The sequence below is a fragment of the Protopterus annectens genome, chromosome 13.part0 (assembly GCF_019279795.1).
Source record: "Protopterus annectens isolate FY-2018-M chromosome 13.part0, PAN1.0, whole genome shotgun sequence".
Classification (NCBI taxonomy): domain Eukaryota; kingdom Metazoa; phylum Chordata; order Ceratodontiformes; family Protopteridae; genus Protopterus; species Protopterus annectens.
In genome coordinates, this window is record NC_056747.1 from 807,500,863 (window position 1) to 807,528,704 (window position 27,842).

The following is a 27,842-nucleotide window of genomic DNA, read 5'->3' on the forward strand; positions in this document are numbered from 1 at the left end:
CTTTGGTGAACACCCTGGGGGCTGTGGTGAGACCAAAGGGGAGGACCCTGAATTGGAAATGACTGGCTTCTAGCTGGAAGCAGAGGAACCTCCTGGATCGCCTGTCCATCAGAATGTGGTAGTACACATCCTTGAGGTCTACAGAGCACATCCAATCATTCTCCCGCAAAAGGGGGAGAATGGATTGAAGAGTGACCATGCGGAACTTCTCTTTGGTTACTGACAGATTCAGAGAAGAGAGGTCGAGGATTGGTCTCAAGTCCCCCATCTTTTTTGGCACCAAGAAGAACCTGGAGTAAAACCCGGACCCGCACTGGTCTGGGGGGATGTGTTGGATGGCTCTTTTTTCCAGCAAATGTTGGATTTCCATTGCTGCGGAATCCCTCTGATCGGGTGGGACATCGAGGAGGTATCTGGGGCTGCGTGGCTAATGAGAAAAGGGAATCTGATATCCTCTGGATATGATGCGAAGCACCCAGCGGTCTGTCGTGATGGACTCCCAAGCTGCTGGGTGCTTCGAGAAACACCCTCCGACTTCCTCCAGAGTGGAGCAGTCGGGCAACCCCTCATGGGTGTTGCGTGGGTTGGTCCGAGAAGGGTTCTCTGGATCCAAAGTTCAGCGGACCCCCTCTGCCTCTAGGGCGGTGTCCACCTTGCCCTCCTCTGCCACGGAAGGGCTGGGAGTCCGGAGCGGGACGGGACTGTTGCGACTTCCGGAACCACATCTTCTTCTGTCCCTTTTGGTTCTTAGAGAAGGACCTCTGGGGAGCAGAGACGCGGACTCCAATGGCAGACGTCTTCCCGTCCTTTTCGCTCTGGACCAAGGTATCTTGCACGGTTTTGCCGAACAGGGCAGAACCATCAAAAGGGGCATTAGCGAAAGACGCCTTAAAGGGTTCCGCGAAATCACAGTGCCGGAGCCAGGCCTGACGTCTTATGACGAGGCCCGCTCCACTGGCTCTAGCGGCTCCTTCCGTGGCATGAGACAGTAGCCGCATAGAGGTGTTAGATATGGATCGTAGAGTGGCCATCTGGGTGGAGTGCAATTGTTTGTCCTCCGCCGACATGGACTCGGGGGGGGGGGGCGAAGCAGCGTACTCTTTGATAAGGTCCCGCTGCAGTCAGAGCACATGTGCCACGTAGTTCAGCGACCTCACAGAGAAGGTAGCCGAACTAAACACCCGCTTCCCTAGGCGGTCCATCGACCGAGACTCCTTGCTCGGGGGATGAACCAAGGGACTCTCCTGAGCAATGTTCCCTCTTGGTGGCCACCGCCACCAACATGGCATCTACAGGGAGACCCTTACTCCAGTGGGACTTGTCAGAGGGTGGGCTAAGAATCTTGTCCGGGCGCTTGGGGACTGGCTCCACAGTGTCCGGCTCCTTCCACGCCCTGGTAGTAATCAAGTCTACCAGGGGGTCGGCCGGAGGGGACACCCAATAGGTAGACAGGCCTGCTTCAAATGCCTCCAGGAACACGGATTCGTCCGAGGTAGGCTTTGGGGCAGACCCCCCCCCCTTATTCTAAGCATCCCCATGATGTCACCAAATGAGACATCTTTGGGGGGTGATCTTGGGGAGCCTTCCCCTTCCTCCAAATCTGTGTCCTCAGTCAAGGACTCGGGGAAGTCCAGGTGCCTCCTCCTGCACCTTCACTTGTGAGGAACCTCCTCAGGGGGGCTGTCAAGGAGGTCTCACCAGCAATGTCTTGTTCCAATGGAACTACCTGGGACATCAAAGCAGGCTGTCCCTGGGGCCGAGTGTAGGGTGGAGCCGTGGCAAGGGCTGGGGGCCTGGAATCTTTCGACAGGGCCCTCTCCTCCACGTCGAATGCCGAGGGAGAGCTGCTCTCTCTGGGATCCGAAAGCAGACCCTCGCTCGGATCTGACGGATGGATCAGAGCCGGCGCCGAAGCGATCGGATCAGAACGGACCAGCATGCTCCGACCTGGACGGAGCCGAAGACATACCGATACCCCCGGATCCGAAGCTCAGCCCTCTGCTCCGAGAGCTCAGATCCGAAGAAAATGGACCCGACAGACTTGAAGGAAGTGTCGGCGCCGAAGTACCCAAGACTATCGGCGCCGAGACACCCCCGACTCCAAGGCTGCCCGGCTCCGAAGACTCCGAACCCAGGAAACGGGACGGAGAAGGAGCTATCGTGGCAAAGAAGGGGGTCGAGCTCCCCCCCCCGGAGGGGGGAGGCAGGAGCACTCCCATCTGCAGTTGGGCCTGGAGGAATCTTCTCATCATCCGGTCCAAATCTGCATCTGTGAGACTTCGGGTAGATCTCGACGAGGCCACCGAGGCGGGGCAGGAGTGTCGCCTCGATGACCTCGAAGGAGATCGGGTCTCCTCCTCCTCAGGACCCGGTGAAAAGCACGGGGACCGGATCCGAGGAGGAGGAGACCCAGATGTCCTGGAGGGAGAAGATTGCTTAGCCTCTCCTCTGGGCCTAAGGCGGGAGGTTGAGTACCGGCCGGGGGGAGGGAAGCAGGAGTGGCAGTCGCCGCAGCTGCAGCGGGAGCCACGGGAGGACCGGAGGTAGAAGCAGAGTCCGGGGGCAGAAGACCCGCCAGAATCAGCTTAGACCTCCGGTCCTTGAGTGCCCTGGGGTTGAACGCTGCACAAATGGTACAACCAGAGGACAGGTGCTCAACCCCAAGGCACAACACACACCGAGTGTGGCCATCCGTTGGGGACAGCTTATGGCCACACTCGGTGCACTTAGAAAACATCAACTTTGGGGCCTCAGACATACTAAAACAGAAAAACCACACACACTAGGCCCCAAACACACACACACAACCCTGACGGAACCACGAAGGAAGGGGGAGGTTAAACATGAAACAAAATAAATTAAACTAAGAGAGTCTTAAATAGAAAAAAAGGGACCTGAACACACACACACACACACACACACACACACACACCAAAAGTTAAATAAAAGGGTCAGAAAAGTTACATTTTTCTCACAAAGTGAACGAAAACGCCTGGAACTCGGGATCAAGCTGCTGAAGTAAACTGTGGCAAACTAGATCTGAGGTCAGTCAGGGTTGGCAGGGGATTATGGGTAGGGGAGGAGCTTGGAGCTCGGATCTAAAGCTGTTGAAAACTGCCGGCTCGGATCCGAGGTCTGATCCGATTCCCATAGGTTGCTGCACAAATGAAGTTAACTACTTCAGATCAAGAGTTAATTTTATACACAACAGTATATATCTCCACACAGTGGCATTACAAAATAAACCAAGGAAGGGGTGGAGGGAGGATACATCTACCACAAGAGTGATCTATTTGAACATTGACTGCTATGGTAAGATTACTTACACAACTATACTAAGTTCAACATTAGATCACTGTTGTTGCAGCATAGGTTATATGCGTAGATTTACCATATCTTAAAAAAATGGGAGGAGGAGGAGGAAGTAAGTAAAATCCAGGAGAAAAGACTGTTCTGGAGGAGGAAAAAGAATCTGATTTTGTAGGGTTTATAAAACGATGTACAGATGACTAAGTTACTGCCGCTAGAATACTTCTAGAGCCCAGCCCTTTCCAGAAAGTCACAGAACTCAAAGCCTTAGTGGAATGAGCCCTAAACCTGCCTAGACGTGGCTTGTTGTAGTGAGAGTAAAAAAAATATATATAGCTCTCTGAGCATGTAGCCCAGGCCAGTATGACCCTGACCTTGAGTAGCATCTTACCCTCACCAAGAATGATGCCACAATATGAAGACAAGATGATCAATTTCAACAATTGGCTTAAGTACTGGTGTCATTCAAAGGGGATCCAATGCCTGTCAGCTTGGGATGATATGCTCGACAAGCCACGATGCTTCGCTAGGGACGGCTTGCACCTGTCACCCCTGGGCTTTCGGATATTGGCAAAGGCTCTTGCTACCCCCATAGTGCCTTTTTTAGGCAAGGCTCAAAAGACAAACCCACCTCCATAGGTATCACAAGGATAAGAAACTAAGAGTAATGCTACTCAACGCCAGAAGTCTAAACCTCAAGATGCACGCACTCGAAACTCTCCTTAGCATGGAGAACATCGATATCTGTGCAGTAACAGAAACCTGGTTCAGGGCTCCCGAGAGCACCCCAGCACTACCAGGTTATACCTCATACCATGCTTTTCGCCCCAAAACTTGGACCGAACCACAAAAGGAGGGAGTATCGATATTCATCAAAGATACCCACACCTCCAGGTTGGTGGCAAAGCACGAAGCATCAGAGACTATCCATGTGCAACTAACAGTGGGTAAAACTGCCTTCCAGTTTATAGCCTGCTACAGACCACCCTCCCAAACCCAGGAACCCCACTCGGCCTTCCTGAGAACACTGGAAAATATGAAGGTCTCTCCAAACACCATTATATTGGGCGACTTCAACTACCCAAACATAGACTGGGAGCATTACTCTAGCTCCAACACCCTAGCCCAAAGGTTCCTAGAATTTATAAACTCAAATGCTATGGAACAAATTGTTACCACTCCCACAAGAGGGGAAAACATACTGGACCTGATCATCACCAACATGGGGACTCTATGCTCCAGACCAGAAGTGTATCCCTCACTGGTAAGATCAGACCATAAACTAATCTCACTGGATATTCACATCCCAACCCCACCCCTGCCCAGAAAACCACAGTGAAAAACTTCTCTAAAGCAAATTTTACACTCCTCAAAACTGAGGTGGAATCCTTCAAAGCCCCCGGGCCTGTGGAAAATACAGCCCAGACAGCAGAATCCTTTATAAACGCATTCTATGAACACCTTCAGGAATGCATGGATCATGCGATCCCAAATAAAACCAAGACCCAATCCTCCAAAGGCAGACGTCCTGTCTGGTGGACCCCAGCCATAAACAAACTATACAATAGAAGGAGGAAGCTACTAAATGATAAAGCAAAATCCCAAAAAGGGAAGGCATCACTGACCAGTATTAGCAAAAACTACGGGCACACATAAAATTGTCTAAGGCCAGCTTCGAGAGAAAAATTGCACAGGACACTAAGGATAATCACAAGGCTTTCTTTAGTTATGTTAGGAACCTGGGTGGTAATTCCCAGATATGCTCAGAATTAGTCCAAAATGACAAAAAATACACCAAACCCACAGACATTCCCAACATCCTAGCTGACAGGTTCAGCGCAAACTTCTCCCCCCCCCCCACCAAAGGGCAAATATCTATCCCAGCCGAGTGCTGCCCCCTGACATCTCAGGTGCTCCGGTAAGGGCCGCCCCCTCCAAAGCAAAAACACAGCATCAATGGGACCAGATGGTGTCCCGGCTGCGTCCTACATGAACTCAAAGAAGAGCTAAACCCAAACATAAAACTACTGTTCAATCTCAGCCTTACTACAGGATATGTGCCCAAAGAGTGGCGTACAGCAACAGTGGTCCCTCTCCATAAAGGTGGTGCCTCAACGGATCCTGGAAACTATCGCCCCATAAGCCTGACTAGCTTGGTCTGCAAAGTTATGGAAAGGATCATCATGGACCTCATAAATAAAGATATTGGGGACCTACAAACACTGGATCCTACCCAGTTCGGCTTTGTTAAGGGCAGATCCTGCCTCTTAAACCTGGTCGATTTCTTTGAAACAGTCACCAAGGCCATTGACGAGGGGAAGGTGGTCCACACAGCCTACCTGGACCTCGCAAAAGCCTTCGATACAATACCCCACTCGGGCATTATAGATAAGCTCACCAGCTTAAATATAAACCCTATGTCACTAGATGGATTGCAAACTGGCTCAAGGACAGAACCCACATGGTTAGAATTGCTGGAGCCATGTCAGACTCAAACCAGTTACAATTGGTGTCCCACAAGGCTCAGTCCTGGGACCTCTCTTGTTCGGTATATATTTCTCGGAGGTACAGGCCAACACGGAAGGACTGTGGCTGACCAAGTTCGCAGATGACTGCAAACTGGGTGCCATAATCGACTCTCCAGCCGACACAAGCATCCTCCAAAAGGGCCTCATAGAAACAGACAACTGGTGCCAGAGCCATGGCCTCAAGCTAAATGCCAAAAGTGTATAGTCATCCCTTTGGCAAAAACAAAGTGCCCACAAATTACCACATAGGTGGAAATCCATTAAGTACAGAAGAAGTAATTAGGGACCTGGGGACCCAAGTTGATAGCAATCTCTCATTTGACAACCACGTGGCCAAAGTGGTTAGAAAAACATTTTATATAGCCCACCTAATCATGAAGGGATTCACATCTAGATCAGGGAGGTCATCGTGCCTCTTTACTCATCCCTCATCAGGCCCATAATTGAGTACAATGCCCCTTTTGGGATGTACCTTACCAGACACCTGCAGCAACTGGAAAGACCCCAAAAGTACCTCACCAAGAGGATCAAAGGGCTCAAACAGATGCCATATGCTGCCCAGTTAAAGAAACTCCAGCTCTACTCAGTGGCATACCGCCTGTTCAGAGGAGATCTGTGCCTGACGTATAAAGCCATGTCCAACCCGGAATTAATGGACATGCTGCACCTCAGAAAATCCAAATCCCATCGAGCTACGCTCGAGACTTGAACCTCAGCACTGAAATAAATAGGACATGCTGGAGGGACAGATTCATAACCCAGAGGCTCCCTTCACTCTGGAATAAAATCCCAGTCCAGGTTAGGCAGAGTCCCTCATTGACTCTCTTCAAGAGGAATCTTGATGAGTGGATGTGAGATCATAGGTTTACCCCGGGTATCACTTCTGTGTCACTGTTAGATAGAGGCACAGTATACTAACCTCGAAAAAGGGCATAGCAAAATAAATTTAAAATGGGTGGCGAAAGCCAAACACATTCTGGCTAGGCTTATAAATGCCCTAGGGCAGATAGCCTAGTATGAACCTATGAACCTATGAGATAACCATCTAGAAACTGTTTATTTTGACACTGGATGACATTGTCTCTTATCTTAAAAGCAGAGAGACAGTTTATCATCTCTCCTGATGGACTGTATTTTGAGTAGGCAGTATTTGAGTTGCTTGTGGACATCCAAAGAATGAAGAACTTCTTTCTACCTTGTTTGGAAGTTCTGGAAAATAGACAGGGAAATTAATATACTGACTCAAGGTAAACTCTCGAGATCACTTTAGCAAAAAAGAAGGATTTGTTCTCAAATGAACCCGTTCCTTGTGGAAAATGAGACAGGATTGAATCACCATAAGACCTTGTAACTCGGACACTCTTCTAGCAGAAGTTACAACAATGAGTAATTCTTGCATGTCAAGAACTTCAAATCAGCCTGATGAGCTGGTTCAAATGAAAAAAGAAGTAAGCTTCTCAAAGACAAAATTAAAATCCCAAGTATGCGCCACATGATTTCTATGTAGACTGATATGTAAAACTTCTTTCAAAAACTGTTTGACTTAAGAGGACAAAAGGGGGATTTTAAGGGCAAACAAGCAATAAATACAGACAGATTAATCTTGGCAGAAGAGTAAGAAGGCCAGGACAACTCTTTACACAAAATAATCAAGAAATACAGGTAGCCAGGCCTTAAAAAGGCCCTGGTCTATGGAATGGCCTGGAGACCAGACAATCTGATTTTGACTGTCCTTGATTTTGAAAAGCTTTCCCTTTCTTTTTGGAGCCTCCTTGCCATTATTTTTTAAAATTCTGTTTCTTGGTGCCAAGTAGTTGCAACTGCATTTTGAAAAAGGGAGGTACAGTGAAAGAATGTTTTATTTGTCTTAAAAAGGAAGATTGGAATATATGCGTCAGTCCTTCAATGAACTTTTCCCTCTCATCAGATCTCTTAAGCACCTTCATTTTCAAATTTTCAGACTTTGCAAATGTAGATAAGCAAATCTCATGAATGACAAAAGAGCAGCAGCCCTGGAGAATGAATCAGCAGCAGCAACACAACATGAGAAGCAAACACAAAACATCCAGAGACTTTTTTTTACATCAGAAGTAGGAAGATAACAGTGAATGCTTTTGGGTTCTCAAAAGACAGAAGTAAAAACTTTAGCGTGTAAGCCTGGCAGTTTAAAATTATGAACATTAAAGTTGCTTAGGAATAAACATTCTTCCCAAATCTGTCAAAATCTTTCCCATTCTTATCAGAAGGACTGGAATTACCATTAGCTAATAGCTACTTGACTAGCAGGCACAGTTTTGGATAGGGAAATCACTGCAGGGTCTGCTTTATGGTTATAAAACAAGGACTTGTGAGTGTGAGACAGTCTTTCAGACTTCCTAGAGGTGGGAAGTTGACTGCCACGTATAAGCTATAAAGAAAGCATTCTCTAAAGCATACAAAATAGGGGGAACAACTGCAGATTTAGGAATGGCTAACTGTAACAAATCATAAAAAATTTGTTGGGAAATAGAAATTTCATCTTTCATCTCAGATAAAGTTTCAGAAAAAAGGCCTTAAGGACAGAAATCTGAAGCAACACTTTCCCCAAAATCAGAATATTCAGGTTGTGGAAAAAATACTGATGCACAACTTTATCTCTCAAATCCCTCCTCTTCTGTTTGAAAATCAGAGTCAGAGAGAGAGAGAGGGAGGAACTCTACCCATTTCCTCTTCAGGAAAGAAAAGAAACAAATCAGAAAACAACTCCCTAGCAAATCCCAGCAAATAATCCCTGTCCAATGAAACAGAAACAAAAGTCAAGGTTTTTACTTTATGTCTTCTTTTCCTGGGAATATACCTGTTTTCAAGTACACTGCGTGGTGCAATTCAAAGCCCTTAAAGCAAACATTGCTGAAGCACACTCCCACTTCCCCTATTCTGTCCATTGCTTCAGAGTCCTTGTTCGGCAGACAGTGGCTGTATCAACTGTCAGCTCTTTTTTGGTAGCCACTGACACAATGATAAAATCCACCAAAGAATTCTTAGACCAAAAGGCCTGTCCTTGGGCAACTAAAATTTTTTTGGGGCTTCACGGGTGTACTCTCTGAAGAATCAGGCTCTTGCCATGCCCTACTGGCACCAGGTCTATAAGGTGGTCTGCCAGAAGAACCACCCAAGACATGGAAGGATCAAATCATATGCTTCAAAAATTACCTGTTCATCCTGGGAAGGTGGACCTGTGGGCCAATTTCCTCTTTGGTACATGAATTAAAAGACCTCACTGAAGTTGTGGTACTCTAGAGGAGACTGTGGTATCCCCATCATTAAAGTCAGTGGCCAAAGTGAATGGCTCATCTAGGGAGTCAATGTGCCTCCTCTTAACATGTCTTCTTCTAGGGCACCTCAGATGGTTGTGAATCGGATTCATTTGAGGAATGGACCTGCATCTGGGAGGCTCTTTTAAGGGTACCTGTTCTACTCTGACCCCGGGGTGTATGACAGATCTGAAATAAACAAGAAAGGGCACCCAAGGGTTGGCCAACACCGACGGAGCCCATGCAGCCGTTCTGCATGAGGCTATGATCACCCATTATCCTTGGATGCCAAACTCATGTCCACCTAATCTAAGGAGCCACCACAAGTAACATCCCATCATACAGGATGACAGTCTCTACAAAATAGGTTTCTTAGCAGCAATAATATTAATATCAATGAAAAAACACTATCTTTTTCCCTAAGAAAAAATACAATAATGAAAGGTTTTCCTCAACAGGGTCTTTCCAACTGTGAGGGATCACTAACCAAACATGAGTTCTACAAAGCATGCAAGGAGCAGCTCACTTCAGCGGCAAGAACGCTCTGAAGCTTTTAGCACTGTCTTTTGTATGGAGCTCTGCTCAGTTAGAGTAGGTGGGAAGCTCCCTAAAGCTTTGAAAAGTTGGCCAGTTGGTCACATCCTTAGCAGGATATAACCTAAATTGCTTAGGATACAGCAGCAGTGATCTAATGTTGAACATTGGCTCACTACATCAACAGGATACTGCCCTATACAAAAAATTCAAAGGCCAATGCCTTACCAGTATTTTTAACACCTCAAATCATTTTGGGACTTCCATCTTTGCTCCTGCTGTTACTAGGCTAAGGTATAAGCTACCACCCCCCACTTCTGGCTCATCTCTGACAAACTCCCACTTAAGAAGAGTCTATTAACGTTTCTTAAGAATTTTCTTCACCATTAACTGTATCTGCATATGTAAAGCTCAAAGCCACAGACTGTTTTAAGTCCACTGATTCTTCTTGCAATGTGCCTTGCTTTACACCATCCCCCCCCTCAGAATTCCTTTGTGTCGCTCTCTATTGGTAAACAGCTGTTATACATATCTCCTGCACCTTATCAGCAAAGAGAATCTGTACACATTTTCTGGATATTCTCTGTTCTTGGTTTCACTACTGCAATGCTTTAATCTGTACAATGGCTTCAATATTGCCCGTTCTTGGAGTAATATGCCATCAATATTTCTTCTTTTTTGCTTCCTTCTACTGCTGATCTTTTTATGACACTCATACTAATATGCATCATTCTTCTTATGTCTGTAAATTTTTCATGAGGTATAGCCTCCTGTTCTTGCATAATAGTGAAATGATGAATCAGGCTGTGTCAAAATGTCATGGACTGGATACACTGCAGATATGAATTATGAAAATATGTTGTCTTAAATAGTGTACCTATGCTCTCTCTCTGTGCTATTTGGCTGTTTGCATTGTTTTGGATCTTTTCTTTTCCAAGTCTCTGCTGAAAAGTAAGCAATACTCAGTCAGTATTTCCCAATTAAAAAAATCTAAATGAATGAATAAAAAAAAAAAAAAGACAAATGAATAAAAAAATCTCCACCAACCTATGGTGATACTAAACTGACAGAAGAAAATTAAAACAAAAACAAAATAAAAACAAGTGCTATTCTGCTGACCTAAGCAGGTCTTGTTGGCTCAGTTGATGAAGCTGATTGAAGAAAAACACAAAGTAACTCTTTCTCATGCACTGCAAACTGCTGGCTCATCAGACAGATCTTGATACATCCTAACCTCAAGGGACTCAGATAACAGTTTGGAAGACTTCAAGGTTCTTCCTCACAGTCATCTACTGTTCCCTTAAGTGGCTGTATTTTACAGGAGATACAAAGACCAAATGCCAGAAATTCCTAATTCATCAATTCTAACGCACTATACCTGGTCACTTCAACCCCCACAAGGGGAGATAACATTCTGGATTTGGTTCTCACCAACAGGGGTGACCGCTGCACCACTCCCATAGCATGTCCTTCCCTGGTTAGATCAGATCATCAAACTGTCTCATTCGAAGTTTCTATCTCACCCAACCCCCCCCCCCAGCCAAAATCAAACTAAAAAAACTTCTCAAAAGCTGACTACAACCTTCTAAGGGAGGGTATCTGTATCTTCACACCACCGTCCCTCCCCCCAGAGGATGAAGACAAATATGCTGAACAGTACGCCAATGCAGTTTACAAGCACCTGTACAACTGCATGGACTCAGCCATATCCAACAGAACTAAAACCTGCTCCTCAAGGAAACACAAACCTGTTTGGTGGACATCCTCTATCAACAGGCTTTACAACAAAAGGAAGAAACTCTTGTCCAAGGGTAAAAGGGAACAAATTCCAAATTGGAAAACCTCCCTCCTTAGCCTCAACAAGCAAATTAGATCACCAGTAAAAACCTCCAAGGCCAATTATGAATCAAAACTAGCCTCCATAACAAAAGGAAACCATAAAGTCTTCTTCAGTTACATCAGGAACCTCAGTGGAAAAGCCCAGGTTTGTTACAAATTAGTACTTAACAGTATCACTTGCATTGCTCTGTTGACTTAGCCAACCTGCTAGCAGATAGGTTCAGCACAAACTTCACCCCCTGTCCCCCCCCCCCCAAAGGCCCGTTTGACATCCCTGATACTTGTCCCACACCTCACATCTCCATAGATCCAAGTGTTACAGGCCCTATCCAAGGCAAAAAACACAGCTTCCATGGGACCTGACAGTCTCCCAGAATGTACTCTGCACCATCTTCAGCAAGAACTGGCTTCGCCATTGAGCACCCTATTCAACCACAGCCTAAGTACTGACTTCATTTTAGTAGAGTGAAGAACTGCCATTGTCATCCACTTGCACAAAGGTGGTGCCACTAAAACTCTCGCCCCTTTAGCTTGACAAGTCTGATCTGTAAAGCCATGGAGTGTATTATTATGGATCTCATAAAAAGGGTATAGGCAATCTCCAAGCACTTGACCCCACCAAGTTCGGATTCATCAAGGGCAGATCTTGCCTGTTGAACCTGATTGACTTCTTTGAGATCGTCACCAAGGTCCTGGATGATGGAAGTCAGTACCATACAGCTTACCTTAACTTGGCTAAGGTCTTTAACACAATCCCCCACTCGGGCATCATTGAAAAGCTAACACAACTTGGTGTAATTCCCTATCTCATCAGGTGGGTGGCCAACTGGCTCACTGAAAGGACCATCAAAGTCAAAACAGGCACCTCCACCTCTGATAGCAGACCTGTCACTAGTTGAGTTCCCCAAGGATCTGTCCTGGGACCCCTACTGTTTGGCATCTATTTCTCAGAGGTACAGACAAAGAAAAAAGGCCTGTGGATGACCAAGTCTGCCAACAACTGTAAATTGGGTGCTGTCAGTTACTCCCCTAATGATGTTAACATACTGCAAGAGGGTCTCACAGCAACTAATGGCTGGTGCCAAAGTCATGGCCTCAAGCTAAATGCAAAAAAAAAAAAATGCATCAACATACCATTCAGCAAAACCATGACCTCCTACTGATTACCACATAAATGGCAATCCCCTCAGCACACAACCTGTGGTGAGAGACCTGAGCGCTCAGGTTGATAACCTCACATTCGATCAGCATATAGCAGCAGTGGTCAGAAAAGCCTTTTACTTGGTTCATCTTATAAGTAAAGGGATTACATCCAGAAAAAAGGAGGTTATTACCTCTCTATACTCCTCCCTCATTAGAACAATAGTTGGGTATAACGTCCCATTTGGGATGTACCTCTCCAAAATCTGCACCAACTGGAAAGGCCACTGAAATATTTTTATTTATTTTATTTAGTATTTGTTTACCGGGAAAGTCCGACGTGGAACAAGCCAATTTTCAGCGGATGTCCTGGGAGAAAAGCTCCAGACGCAAATACCTCACAAAGAGAATCCACGGCCTCCAACACCTGTCCTATGTAGACAGGCTCAAATCACTATCACTCTACTTGGTAACGTACAGATTCTCAGGGGTGATCTGTTTCACCTACAAGGAAATCATGGACCCTGCCCTACTAGAGATGCTCCACATCCATAAGTCTAACTCCTCACGCACTACCCACTCAAAAAGTATGAACTTAATATGTGACATTAATAAAACCTGCTGGAGAGACAGGTTTGTCTCCCAGAGGCTGCCCAGTCTCTGGAATAGTCTTCCCATACATGTCAAACACAGCACCTTGCTGACCCTCTTCAAATGCAGCATTGATGACAGGATGGGAAGCCACAAATTTGTTCCAGGGGTTCCACCAGTGTCCCTTCATTGACAAGGGTGACAAATGCTGACTGAGGTTTCTTTTTGGGGATAAACTCTTGGCTAGGCTTGTAAGGGCCCCAGGGCCATTAGCCTAGTAACCTCCTATGATCCTATGAACTAATAGCTACCTTTCTTTTCTACCAATTATCATTAATCTGCCATCTTGATCTGAAAGCCACTAGACACCCACTGTTCTTAAAAGGCATCTTGTACTTCAAGAAACCCTAGGAGACGCATCTCACAAGCTTGTGACCACAATTTCATCACTAAAAAGTTAAGCAATCTTCCTCTTGAACCTTTCAGCACAGCTGTTCTCAAATTTACCCAGAAGACTCGTTTCTACTGGCTTTCACTTCAGCCAGAAGAATTTATGAATTGCAGGCCTTAATGCACACAGAACCTTATATAGTTTTCTTAGGCACACAGTATCCTTGAAAATTAACCCACCCTTAAAGACAAGGTGGTCTCAGCTATTTCTAATGCAGTTAATTCATCTACTTTTTTTTTCATCATATACCTGAAAATAATGCATACTATGGCTATACATAGGTAGCTCAAGTGCAAACTAACAAGACTAAGGAGTTCAAAGTAAATTGATCAGTCATTTGTATTCTTCATGCCAGGAAACCAGGTCAGGCTACTATCAAAGCAGACTAAGTAGCTGGCCAATTTCTTCACGTTCTATTACAATACCCACAGCAAGATCCAGACTGACAAAGTCATAGCACACCGTATGAGTCAACTGCCACAACTGCAACCACGTCAGAAAATGTATATGCCCATATTATTCTGTGAAGCTTCTAACTGGATTTCTTTTTATACCTTCTCCAAGCATGAAAAGTTCAATGTCCAGTCCAATCCAGAAGTAGGCTGGCTTTGCCTCTGCCGCACTATCTAGCATGCTAATACCCACCTCCCGGTGCTGGGATTAGGGACCTACATTCCTTGATACTCCACCATTCATATTATAAATGCTGCAATGCTATTTTTAATGAAAACGCAACATCACTTGTACTTATCGTAATAGTAAGAGCTGACACCATCTGGCCCTTTTTAATGATTTTTTTTATTTTTTTTTTTAGGCCTCACACATGCTTCCTTTTTATGGCTGCTTGCCCTTTCAGTAACTCTTTGTATAGGTATAACTCCCCCCCCCCCATATACAGAGTTGGGGGCAGAACACCACCTGCTGATGACTCTCAACTTACATAAACAACAGATTGTGTGGCGTGGCTACATTCACCTTTGCAGCAAGACTTCCTGTTGATGAGACCTCATACTCCAGATATGAGACTGCTCTACATCTGGCTAGAAGACTGACAACTGCCTTTGAGTTATTCCATTCACACTGTGAATGTACTGCAGCAATAGCCTTACTAACTCAGCATCTATGGCTATGGTGAGCACTGTCACATAACTGTGCTTTTTTATAGCCTACAACCTTCTCTCTTCTAAAAGATGAAGGTTAAACATCCACCCCCATAAGAAGTTATTACTTTTATTTCACTCAAAACGGCTTGCACAAGGACTTCTTTCCCTACCTCAGACAAACTGCATGTTCAAACTAGTTCTAAAACTTCCACGCATAACCAAGGTACCTTGTTTAAGTGAGCAAAATGCTTCTGTATATCACTAATACTCAAAGAACCTTCTTAGATCTGCCCCTATATTATGGATGTATCCCACCTTACAGATCTAGACTATTGGCAATGTAACCCTCATTATTCTTCTCCTGTAAAAGGGCGGAGAGGCATGGCACAGTTAATCTAGTCTTTCATAGTAACATGAAAGATAATCCAGTTCAAAGCCAGGTAGCATACCACATAGAGGTAATTGTATCTGTAGCTGTATCTTTTTCCATTTTCTAAAAACATTCTTTATAAAGATGATTAATATACACATGTCTTCAGTTACTAAGCTTGTACAGCTCCCAGAGAATTTTTTTTTGTTTTATGGCAAACCAATTTAAAATACAAATCAAATGCAACACAAAACAAATCTCCTTAAAACTAGAAAATTGTCAAACAGCATGTCACACCACTAGTTGCTGAAATAGCTTATTTAAACATCACTTACCTTTTCCCTACAGAATACATGCAAAGACTTTCTGAAGGTTCGCCACTGTGCAAAAATGTCCAAAAGCTGGAAAATAAGTCATTGTTTTGTTTAGAATGCAGTGCTTGAGAAAGAAGCAGACAACCAAATAGCATTTCTAAAACTAGTAAAAATGTTAAGGATAGGCAGAGCTAGAAGCAGCAATGGACATATGTGAGCAGGCATTAAAGGATTCTGGTAATTCACAATGGGGCTGCTATTTTCTTCAAATAATGTAACTGCCAGAACATGGCTTTGAACCTCCAAAAGCATTTGACAGATTTAGTATGACAACACTTTAACAAGTCTTTAAAAACTGTGTAGTTTTTAAATGACACAGACTTCTCCACCATCATTCAGTTTTTAATTACTGTTACAGCTTTCCCTAATGTCTGCTTTAACTGATATCACTCTCAGTTCTGCTGTTTAAACATCTACTGTATATGCTCATCTAATAATGCTTTTCTTAGGTACTTGTACTGTAGCAAAAGCTATTCCTCAATGACAAATACCTTTTTGATGGTCTTAGTCTACAGCTTTATTTTCTCTGACCCACAACATTAAATGGGTACCTGCTGCTTTGCAGCTACCTGTTTGCAAGTGCGCAATCTCCATTTATTTGCATTTAAGAGTTCCAGGTCTTAAGATTACCTCCCCTAACTCCCCTAAGAGAGTTTCACCAATGAAAGTATGACACATGCCTCTTAGAAGGCAACAAGAAATGTACACTGCTCTTGCCTGTAGCTACAACAAAGGTATGCTATTTAGCAATATTTTTTTTCTGTAAGAATGCCTGCCATTATCTCCATGACTTGAACAATTTTTGACCTTTTGTGACATCACTAGGTTATACCATAGGCAGAATGGAACACAATCAAGTCACCCCCTCTAGATCTTTCCACACCCGTATTTTTTTCTATGGAAATCAGAGACAATTAGTGAAGTCCTAAGCCATCTGAACAAGCCTTACCCATAACTGACCCCTGCTTCTAACATCAATATTGTGGTGGTGGTAAGTAATCAATCCACACTGATAAACATTTCCTTATATTTTCAAAGAACAGTATGCATTCTTAGAATGGCTAAGCATTCCCTACCCATACCAACTATCCAGTTAATGAGAAAAGATTATTCATAAATCTTGTCAGCACCATGGCTAGGCACCTTGCCCCCATTCCAAAGGGCCAGCACAAACAGATATACATACAAGCTCCAACTTTAATACGAAGTCCCTTCTGCCAGCATGTTAACTACCTCTTTTTTTCACAGTTTGCCTTTCTTCCTCTATAAATGTAAACTGGATGCTCCTCCACCTCTCTCATTCCCCTCCTACCATCAACATATGCAGTTCATTGATAGAGATACCTCAGCCTCATGGTAAATTTATTGCTCAAAAAGCTGCCCAAGGCTGACTTGCACTCTGATCTAACCCACCTGAAAAAGATGGGTGTGATTTCCAGTTTTGAAGTTTCACTGTCTTAGTCCAGGGGAACAAAAACAATGTGACATTTATACAATACTAATAAACCAGCATGATATCAAACAAATGGTACTTGCATTTAACTTTCCATAACTTGCCATTGTTAAGCATTTACATCCAAACATCACAATCAACTCTCTTAAATCTCAAGAATGGTTTAACATTGTTCCTTAAAGAAGGAACGATAAATACACAATTAACTATTTACAAAACAATCTGAGATCACAAATTAATTAATGACCATACTGTTTTATTTTTCACCACTGTCAGTGATTAGCTGTCAACTTTATTAAACAGAAGTACATTCTAGATACTTTGTTCTATGTCAATATCTTCTTCAAGTTTAATTTCCACAGAATCCCTTACAGATTTTTTATATGGAATTCTGTTTCTAGTCTTGAATACTTTCCATTTCCATGTTTTTAATTTCTGTAATTATCTTTTCACTTTTCTTATTGATGGTTTCTGTTTTTCCATTTTCTAGTGATACCTTTCTTAGTTACTATCAACACTAGATATTTCAACATTTTCATCTTTTTAGTATTTTATTTTACACCAAAACACCTATATACTAAGGTTAAATTATCTTTTAAATGTAAGACTTGGCATATTATTTAACTATTTTTTGTACTAAAGGAACTCAGAAAATTCTCAAAATATATGTTCCCAAAAATCTCTTATGAGCCATCATATCTTCAACATATGCCTCTTGTTTGTAGCAACGTCTTCAAGTCTTTTAGGGGTAGTTCAAACATTTTCAAGCAAAAATTTTAAATGTCATTAGTTTACTTGCATATCCAGGATTGAGACATACTTCCTTACACTGAATCTGTAATAGATTTTAGCAATAATCCATGACTAGACTAGGTGTGGGTAATGCAGGCTATACCCAAGGTTGTCATGGTTTGATCAAGAGAGTGAAGCCAGAGTGGATTATTGTTGTTATATGATAAAATAAATTGTTTACCTTTTTTAAATAATGCTGTTATACAAATGGACTCAAATGTTCTTCTGCAGCTTCTTTCTTGTAGGAGATTGTAAAGCATGTACTGTGCATGTTTCAGTATATACGTGCTGATGACTGCTCAGTGCGTGTTTCTCATAGTTGGTTTTATTAATTAAATTTTATTAATTAAAAAAAGAGAGATCAGTATATAACAAACTGCACAAATACAACGAAAAACAAAACGCACTAAGAAGCAAACAAAACGAGCTGGAAACCACAATCCCAATAAGGTACTCTTTTATTAGCACACGCTTTTGGAGAGCACAGTGTCTTTCCTTCTTCAGACATAAAAAATACATAACATTTCCTACTATCTTTATATACAAGTACTAATTAAACAATCAGTTTAACTTAAATAACATAATTAGCAAATTGCTTTGATGTGCGTCACTCCAGAGCCAACACATATACCTTTATATTATATTGCAAGAATATAGTAAAATAATATAATAAATGCTGACAAGTCACAACATATTTTAATGTGCTCATCCCTACTTAAAATAACAGCAATACTTTAGAATATAACTTGTTACATTTTATTAAAACCAATCCTTATATTTTAATTCAATTAAGAAACATTATAATCATCACGTAAAAACCTATACTGAAAAACTAGAAATATTGTTAAAATTTGTTAAAAATATATATATATTTATATAAATATATACCAAAATGTTCAAACATTGAGTTCATTAACCATGATTTCACCTTTTCACAGAAAGATATTTTAAAATACAACTGATAGAGACGTGGTCATTCAAACCAGGGTGCATATAGGCACCAGTACGAATTTGCCAAACCAATTTGTCAGTCTCTAGCTGAATCTGCCACGGACCGCCCCTAATATCAGCAGTTGTTTTTTTAAGAATGGTAAATTTAAAATGATGGTTAAAAAATTCGCCCACATGTCTTGCAAGAGCATTATTAGAATCCTGCCTATTAATGGCGTACATGTGTTCGTAAATGCGCTGCTTTAACTTCCTTTCAGTCTTACCTATATAGAAAGCAGCGCATTTCTGGCACAAAGCCGCATAAACCACACTATTAGTCTCACAATTAAATTTCCCCTTTATAGTAAACATTTGATCTCTAATTTTAACCTTAGAATCAGTGCATATGTGCTTGCATTGTTTGCATGCCCCACATTTATTCATGCCAAAAGAACAATTATTGCGGGACTGAGATTTAACCCTCCAGCATAGTTTTCAAATTGTGCCCCCTTCTAAAAATAATTTTTGGGGCATCACCCAATTTACTACTTAAATTGTTGTCCTCCATTATCAAGGCCCAATTCTTATTAAACAATTTCCTTATCTCGAAATGATCAACACTGAATGTGCACAAGAAACTAGTTCCAAAAGGAGCATTAATTTTGCTGTTATCATGAAAAACAGTTCATCATAGAATCACTCTCCGGAATACTACTAACCCTTGAAAGGATCGGTTTGTAAAAACCAGAATTCCTTTTATACATTACTTCAGTCTTGTAATAAAACAGTACCTTATTGGGATTGTGGTTTCCAGCTCGTTTTGTTTGCTTTTTAGTGCGTTTTGTTTTTCGTTGTATTTGTGCAGTTTGTTATAAGATAATGAGCGTTTTGGGAACCTCTCCCCAAGGTTCGTTGTTTTCCCAAATGGATGCTAATGGTGATAATTTACTAAATGACAAGAATACTGCCGATGAGGCGAATGCTGAAGGCAATTTGACCATCCTACTGAGGTTAGTTATGAGCCGCATGGACAATCTAAAAACTAGTGGCAGATTCAGCTAGAGATTGACGAATTGGTTTGGCAAATTCGCACTGGTGCCTATATGCACCCTGGTTTGAATGACCACGTCTCTATCAGTTGTATTTTAAAATATCTTTCTATGAAAAGGTGAAATCATGGTTAATGAACTCAATGTTTGAACATTTTGGTATATATATATATATATATATATATATATATATATATATATATACACATACATACATATATATATATATATTATATATATATATATTTTTTTTTTTAACAATTTTTAACAATATTTCTAGTTTTTCAATATAGGTTCTTACGTGATGATTATAAGGTTTCTTAATTGAATTAAAATATAAGGATTGGTTTTAATAAAATGTAACATAAGTTATATTCTAAAGTATTGCTGTTATTTTAAGTAGGGAGAAGCACATTAAAATATGTTGTGACTTGTCAGCATTTATTATATTATTTTACTATATTCTTGCAATATAATATAAAGGTATATGTGCTGGCTCTGGAGTGACGCACATCAAAGCAATTTGCTAATTATGTTAATTAAGTTAAACTGATTGTTTAATTAGTACTTGTATATAAAGATAGTAGGAAATGTTATGTATTTTTTATGTCTGAAGGAGAGACACTGTGCTCTCCGAAAGCGTTTGCTAATAAAACAGTACCTTATTGGGATTGTGGTTTCCAGCTCGTTTTGTTTGCTTCTTAGATCAGTATATAAGGAAAAAGATGCTGAACACTCCAGAGTCTTTTAAAGTTCATTGCTTTCATTCTTATTGTGAATAAGAAATCTGAAAGTGCATAGCTTTAAAATTTCCTTAGTGTTTAGATTTTTTCCCTATCAATCGTTTGTCAAAAAACCACACATTTTATGAGGAAGATAGCAAAAATAAAAGGCAAAAATTCAGAACAGTTCAGAAGTGTACAGCATGGGTGTTTCCTCTTCTGAAGACTTGCCAGTACTACAAAATTCCATGTGCTTTTAGTTTGCAGTAAAAAAACAAAACAAAAAAAACAATGAAATGTACTAATTTCATATATAGAAGCCCAAATCTTAATGCATAGTTATATGCAATGCGGCACAGATAAAAATGGAGTAAAGATACAAGTCTACTTTGGGGACTTCTAATGCAGCAAACACCAGTTTCTTCAATAAAAGCCTTAAACATGAAAATAAATGTTAAAAATGATTTTAGGAATATATTAAATATAGGAAGCATTTCATGTAGATATTGTATAAATGGTTTGTAGTAGTTATAGTGTATTATGTGTGTGATGTTTATTGTATTTTTGTAATGTTTTTGGAAAATATATTTCAATAAAAATTTATTATGGAAAAAAAAAAAAAAAAAAAAAAAAAGAAATGCCAATACTGAAGAAATTAGTGTTTGCTGCATTAGAAGTCCTCAAAACAGGTTTGCATCCCGAAAAGCAGAAGTTAACAACAGAAACCTCTTCTATGTCATCATTTTGTGCTATGAGGGACCGTGAAACACAGTGCTTATCAAAACGGATGTAGAGTAAAGATGTCCTGGTGCACATGGCCACAGAACTTCTTTTGGTCTTTGAATTGAGGAGTTTCAGTCGGAGAAAGCACAACTATTCAATTATCCAGCTCAAAATGAACTATAAAAGGCAGCTAATATGCTCAGACTAGTTTCTACGGGCAATTCAGGATTTACAATGACATGCCGGCATACTAATTAGTCTTTATTGTATAATTATTTAATTCTTCACTCTATGCTATTTTTAACTTTAAACTATACTGTCTTCTCAAATCTAACATCATACACGATTTACTTATTACTATTTTCTGGTCTGCCATTTCTGTTCTGGCCTCAATTATAAAATCTACTATTTGTGGTTTAAGAAAATGATTACCCAATCTCCGCATATCTTCCTTGAACTTTAACATTAGACCCATACATGCTAGTTGATCTGAGTTCAATAACCCCAAAATTTGTCTAGCTTCATCCCAGTTTATTACCTCATGCCCTTTTACCATCTGCTCCCAAACTTTTGGTTCTTTGTTCATTCTTTTCCAAATGGTCATTACACTTTACATATTTCCTATTACTATATATGGTAAAACCTGTTGTTATTCTATTTTTCAAGGTCTATCTTTCTTAAACATAAAGACCTGTTAACACTTGTATACATGGCTGTGCATAATGTTCTTTCTTTTCCTTTCCTAGATCTGCTTAAATGTCCACTTGTCATCCTGTTGTTACTTTGTTGAACCCTATGACTATAATGTGATTCCATTTGGGCATATACTCCTCCTTCTCCTGAGTCAAATATATTACTAAGTTATGTGATCTTACAGTATGCCTTCAAATCTAGATGTCTTAACCCACCCTGTTCCTTTGCCATTATTAGTTTTTTTCCTATTGCACTCTAGCTATTTTATCACCTCAAAGAAACTCTTTAATTTCATTTTCCATATCTGATCTCTCAGTTGATGCATACAAACCTGACCTACATAAAGAATCAGCAGGAGCAATAACATAATAATCTCTTGTATCTTATTGTCAGAATCCATAAATAACCATATCTATAGTCTTATCTTACTTATAATCTTCTCAGTCATTGCTTCTCACATTTCTTTAGCTACCTGCTCAACATTCAATTTCAACTAAATTCCCAAGTATCTCATCTTGTCATGACCGCAAAAATGAGAAGGCTCTATACAAAGTCACATATGGCATAATTCATTGCCCTGTCTTTTCCCCCTTTACACTATATCCTGCTGTGCTATTAAAGTATTTCAATTTATCTAATATCATTTTATATCATGTTCGAGATTAGTAACATATGCTATGTATGCAAAAATGTCTATTTTCTCATTAGCATTTATCCATTTGCAGCCAATTATGTTTGATTGTTTTATGTCCCTGGATAATGGCTCTAAATATAAAGCAGATACATGGGAAAAGCAGAAACCCCCATTTAGTTCTTCTTGTAAGGCTAAATGCTTTAGACAGATCACCACTGCACTTCACTCTAGCTCAAATTCCTCAGTAAATGTTAAATACAATACTGTCCATGATTTTGGAAACCCAAATGTCAAAAGACCTCTCTATAAATTCCCAACTGACTCTGTCAAATGCTTTCATTCAAACCTATTAATATTGATATATTACTGTCCAATGCATCCTTTTGAATCATAAGGGTTCTGCTAATATTGTCAATGCTTGAACACCTTCTACAACCCCCCAACAATACAGACTTCGTATTCTCTGCAATACTTTTTGCCTTTTTTTACTTTTGCCATCATCATAAACATTGTGTAGTCAAAATTCAGAAATGAAATGGGTTTTTATGACTCTAGATCAAAAGGATCTTTCACCTCCTTTGGTACAACAACCACTGCTGTTTCTTTCCAAGTCAAGGGCACATCCCTACCCAGAAAACATGCTGTTAAAAAGTACTAGCCAGACATCTGTTATATTCTGTTCTTTCTACAGCATTACTGGCATTCCATCACTAATAGGGGGTTTCCACTGTATCCTGACTTCTCGCTGTTTCCTTAATGTCTTATTTTTATGCCAATACCCATTCTTTCTACTTCTGGTGTGGAAGCTGAAATTATTTCAGATATGTTGCCATTTCCTGTGTACTGCTATCAACTTCTACCTGTTGTCTATATAATGTACGGTAATAATTTACTATAACATTCATAAGTTTTACTAGGTCACCTTAAACCATACTCTCATAACACCTGATTTTAAGTATTTTTCAACCTTCTGTTGCCTCAAACATTATGCTAATAATTTGGTTGTTCTAGGTTATTGTTAAAAATAGCGATTTTAAAAAAACATTGCCTATGTTCATTCATGTTTTCTAACTACTCTTGCAGAGACATTTAAGCTTTCAACTGCTCTTCAACCTATGTTCCTCTTATTGTTTTTTGCTTCTGTAAACTCTCTACTTTTTAAGCCATCTAGATAACTACTGTGACTATTTTTCCATATCTCCTTTGTTTTCACTGAGACCATGATTCTAATCAGCGGTTTACAATTATCCCAATTCTCTGCAAGCGTTTTACTGCTTAGGTTCAAATCTAATAACACTTCAGTTAAAGCCCGATCTACCCAATCATTAAACAGCTTCCTTTTCAGAAGAAATACTGAAAAATGACAGTGTATCACAATAGACTTTTACTTGCATACAAAACTTAATTTAAGTGCATGGTCCGACACTATCACTAGATGTGCTTTCATGGTTTGGACCACATTACAGTACTATTTTGATTTGCAGCATCTTGTCTAAAGCCCATATTTCATTGATAAATGTGTATATTCATTAGATTAATAAGCACATGTATAAATTTATCCAAATATCTGCCCTCAGCCAGAATTCTATGGTACTGAGGCCCTCCAGAGATGCCCTCATTATTTTCTATGGTGTTCCACTCTCCTGCTACTACCATACATCCTTGATAAAAGCATAGATTCTCCCATAATATCCATGTCTCTTCTCACTCCTTACAGTGAATATACAGTGCAGCCAGTATAACTCTTACACAATGTCAGTTATCTCTCACCACTATATCCCTGCCTGTCCTTCATTTCTTCCTTAACCTTTATTCCTATACCCTTTTAATTAATATTAAGACCCTTTCTTTTGCTCTCCTAGTCCAAGTAAAGAAACCATCTTTGCCACGTTTCTTTACAAAACTTTCATGTTCTTTAAGACTTGGAGTGTTTCCTGTAACATTATTATCTGGGTATTACTACTATAAATCTAAGTAAGTATCCCTTTCCTGATTTTTTTTTCCTATCAAACAGCCCATTAACATTCAGACCAATAAGTCAAACTATGCTATGCTAAAGTATATATTTCACAGTGCTTAACTTATATTTTACTTTTCCCTGTTTTGTTAATTTCTGTTTCACCAATAAGTCAATTAACTATTTTTGCCTTTGTTGTATACACACTTGATACTTATTTGCATTGTATGTATTCACCTCTATGTTCATGTTACTGAGGAGCTTTTCTCCCAAGGCCACCACTGAAAATGGGCTCTTACCAACCCCAGTGGATTATCCTTGTAAACAAAATGCAAACAAATAAATAAATGTTCCTTGTTTTTCTGTTACAAACTAGCCCTTCTAGTCTGTTTTAATCACTTTTTGTGTCTCTCTATATTTTGTGTAAAAGTATCCCAAATGAACCTGATCTCTTATAGATCAAATAATTCCCTCTCTATCCATGAAAAACAGCATACTAACTATACAGATATTTTTGCAAGGCTAAAGACCTGATGCTCTGTACAAAAAAGTCCTCTCTAATCATGCTCACACTTTGACTTACTATTTGGGCTAGAGAACAACTAATACACCATATCACTGGTATGTTTATTTCCTGTGGCGTTTTATTTCTGAAGCTGTTCCTCTGCCCCTGTGTTGCTAGATAGCCATACTATCAATATTCTTTTTCATTTCTACAAGTTGTTTATTCCTGTAGCTAGTGTAATTTTTTTTAAACACAGGAACTCTGTTTCTCATTCTTCTGATAATAAAAGTGTACAGGCAGACTTTGCTAGTGAAACATTTTCCAGTGTTCCAAAGAAAAATCCTTGAGACAGAAAAAGGCACAGGATATGACTCAAATAATAATGAGTACACTGGACTTGAAAAACAGACTGGTGTTGTCAGATGGTGAAATTCAGGGTAACACAAAAGTTAGAATAAGTAGGAAGCTAAAAAAGCATCAGTCCCATTAGATATAGTAACAGGTATGTGAAATGTGGTTTTGCAAAAACATGGCTGAGTAAAAAAGTACAGTTGTGTACCTACCATAAATGTAGATGTTCGAGTGTATTCACTGTTGCAGTCATTACTCTTGGGTTATCCTGCTGGCAGGCTACCCTCAGTCAGACAGAATTCCAAAGTCTAGGTCTGGCATCGGTTGCTGTCGCCTCTTCCCTGACATCAGTGCTCCAGGGGTATAAAAGATGCAGCCGTCGCCATTTTCTTCAGTTTTTCCTGCCCCAGATGTCAGGTGCCCCCAAATTGGAAGGCTGAAAAAAAAACCATGCCAATAAAAATACATGCACAAAAATAACATTCCCTTCATCTACAAGCAAATACACCAAATAGGTTGTATAAGATAGAGAAATGCAGAAAAGTCCCAGCAAAGAGAAGGGGGATGGTGGGTGGGTAACCTGGACTGCAACAGTGAATACACTCGAACATCTACATTTATGGTAGGTACACAACTGTACTATATTCATCGTGTTTCACTGTTGCAGTCATTACTCTTGGGTTGAATCCCAAAGCTGAGGATGGGTGGCTGGGCTAAATAGGATTAGGAGAGGCTATGAGGCCCTGCAAAACTGCAGTGGCAAAGCCTGCTCTGGACTTAGAGTAAAGAGGCAAGTGGTAGTGCTTCGTGAAAGTGTGCACTGAACTCCAAGTTGCAGCCTCTAAGATATCTTTGGTTGGTACTCCTCTGAGGAAGGCTGCTGAAGTGGCTGCTGCTCTGGTGGAATGAGGCCTAATGCCCTTAGGCACTGATTTGCCATGTTGAAAACAGCAGAAACACATGCAATGGCCTATCCATTTAGAAATAATCTGTTTTGAGATAGCCTTTCCTTGTGATACTGCAGCATATTACACTAAAAGTTGCTCAGTTTTTCTGAAAGCTTTAGTTCTGTCCAAGTAGAAACGTAACTGCCTGTGTATGTCCAAAGAATGCAGAATTTTCTCACCCTTGTTCTGTGGATTTGGATAAAAGGTAGGCAAGTGAATGGTTTGGTTGAGGGCCACACTGGATACCACCTTGGGCATGAATGTAGGGTTTGTCCTCAGAGAAACCCGGATGAAAAATAATAAAAGGTTCCACAGCCATGAGTGCTTGTAACTCCGAGACTCGCCTTGCAGAGGTTATTGCTAGGAGTACAGTTGTTTTCCAGAATAAAAATTTTATATCTGCTGTTGAAGCAGGCTCGAAAGGAGGCAGTGTGAGTTTTTCCAAAACATAATTTAGGTCCCAGGCCGGAATTGGTGCTCTCCTTGGAGGCCTAATGTTTTTGGCCCCTCTGAGGTACTGCCTTATTAAAGGATGAGAAAAGATAGGTGGTTCCATATTGTAATGGGCTGAAATGGCAGAGGCATGAATCTTAATTGATGAGAAAGAAAAGCCTTTGTTCAGCATCTCAGTTAGGTATTGTAAAATCTGAGGTATATTTGGTACACATGTGTCAATGCCTTGTTCCTGGTTCCAAGCACAGAATCTCTTCCATTTTTCTGCATAAGATTTTCTGGTACTGGGCCTCCTGGCCACCAAGATAACATCCATAACAGCTTTTGAAAGAGGAGTGTTCTGAATGGTTACATTATCCGCCATGCTGCTGGATTTAAGGTCCCGAGTTGGCTGTGCAGGATCTGATTTTTTTAGTGTGACCTTGGATACAGGAGAACCCATTTGGTTTTCCGAAAAGGAGACAGAAAGTTATCTTTCGTCTGGTGTAAAGAGAAGTGTAACTGTCTATGTACATCCAATTGGTGAAATCTAAATTCTGCCTTGTTAGAAAAGTGGGGGAAGAAAACAGGAAACTCAATGGACTGATTCATGTTAGACACGGAAGCCACTTTAGGGAGGAATGAGGGGTTTGGTCTAAGAGAGACCCTATCTTTATGGAAGATTAAATATGGGGGTTTGATGGAGAGGGCTTGAATTTCTGAAACCCGACTCGCTGAAGTGATTGCTGTTAAGAATGCTGTTTTCCATGTCAAGAATTTTAATTCACAGGTAGCTGCAGGCTCAAAAGGTGGTAAAGTAAGGGCTTGTAGAACAAAACTGAGATCCCAGGGCATGAGAGGTTTGGACACTGGGGGACGAAGCAACAAAGCACCTTTAAGGAATGCTTTGCATAGTCTGTGTGCCATGAGACTAGGTTCATTTGCTACGTGGAAATTAGATATCACTGCCAGCTGAACTTTGATGGTGGCTGATGCAGACCCCTAATAGAAAAGCATAGACAAGAACTCCAGAACTGAATCTATTGGAGCTGTGTAAGGATCAATGCCTCTGGAGTGTGCCCAGATAGAGAACCTTTTCCATTTACTAGAATAAATCTTTCT

The 27,842-nt window shown here is 40.9% G+C and overlaps 1 protein-coding gene across 1 annotated transcript in view; it reads right to left on the bottom strand.

The window, feature by feature from the left end:
• The window catches only part of RNFT1 (ring finger protein, transmembrane 1), a 1,122,488-nt gene that overhangs the window by 213,741 nt on the left and 880,905 nt on the right, over positions 1-27,842 (bottom strand). The window contains exon 10 of the mRNA XM_044054534.1: positions 15,494-15,559. Coding sequence (XP_043910469.1) covers positions 15,494-15,559 — 66 coding nt within the window. The remainder of the gene's footprint in view (positions 1-15,493; positions 15,560-27,842) is intronic.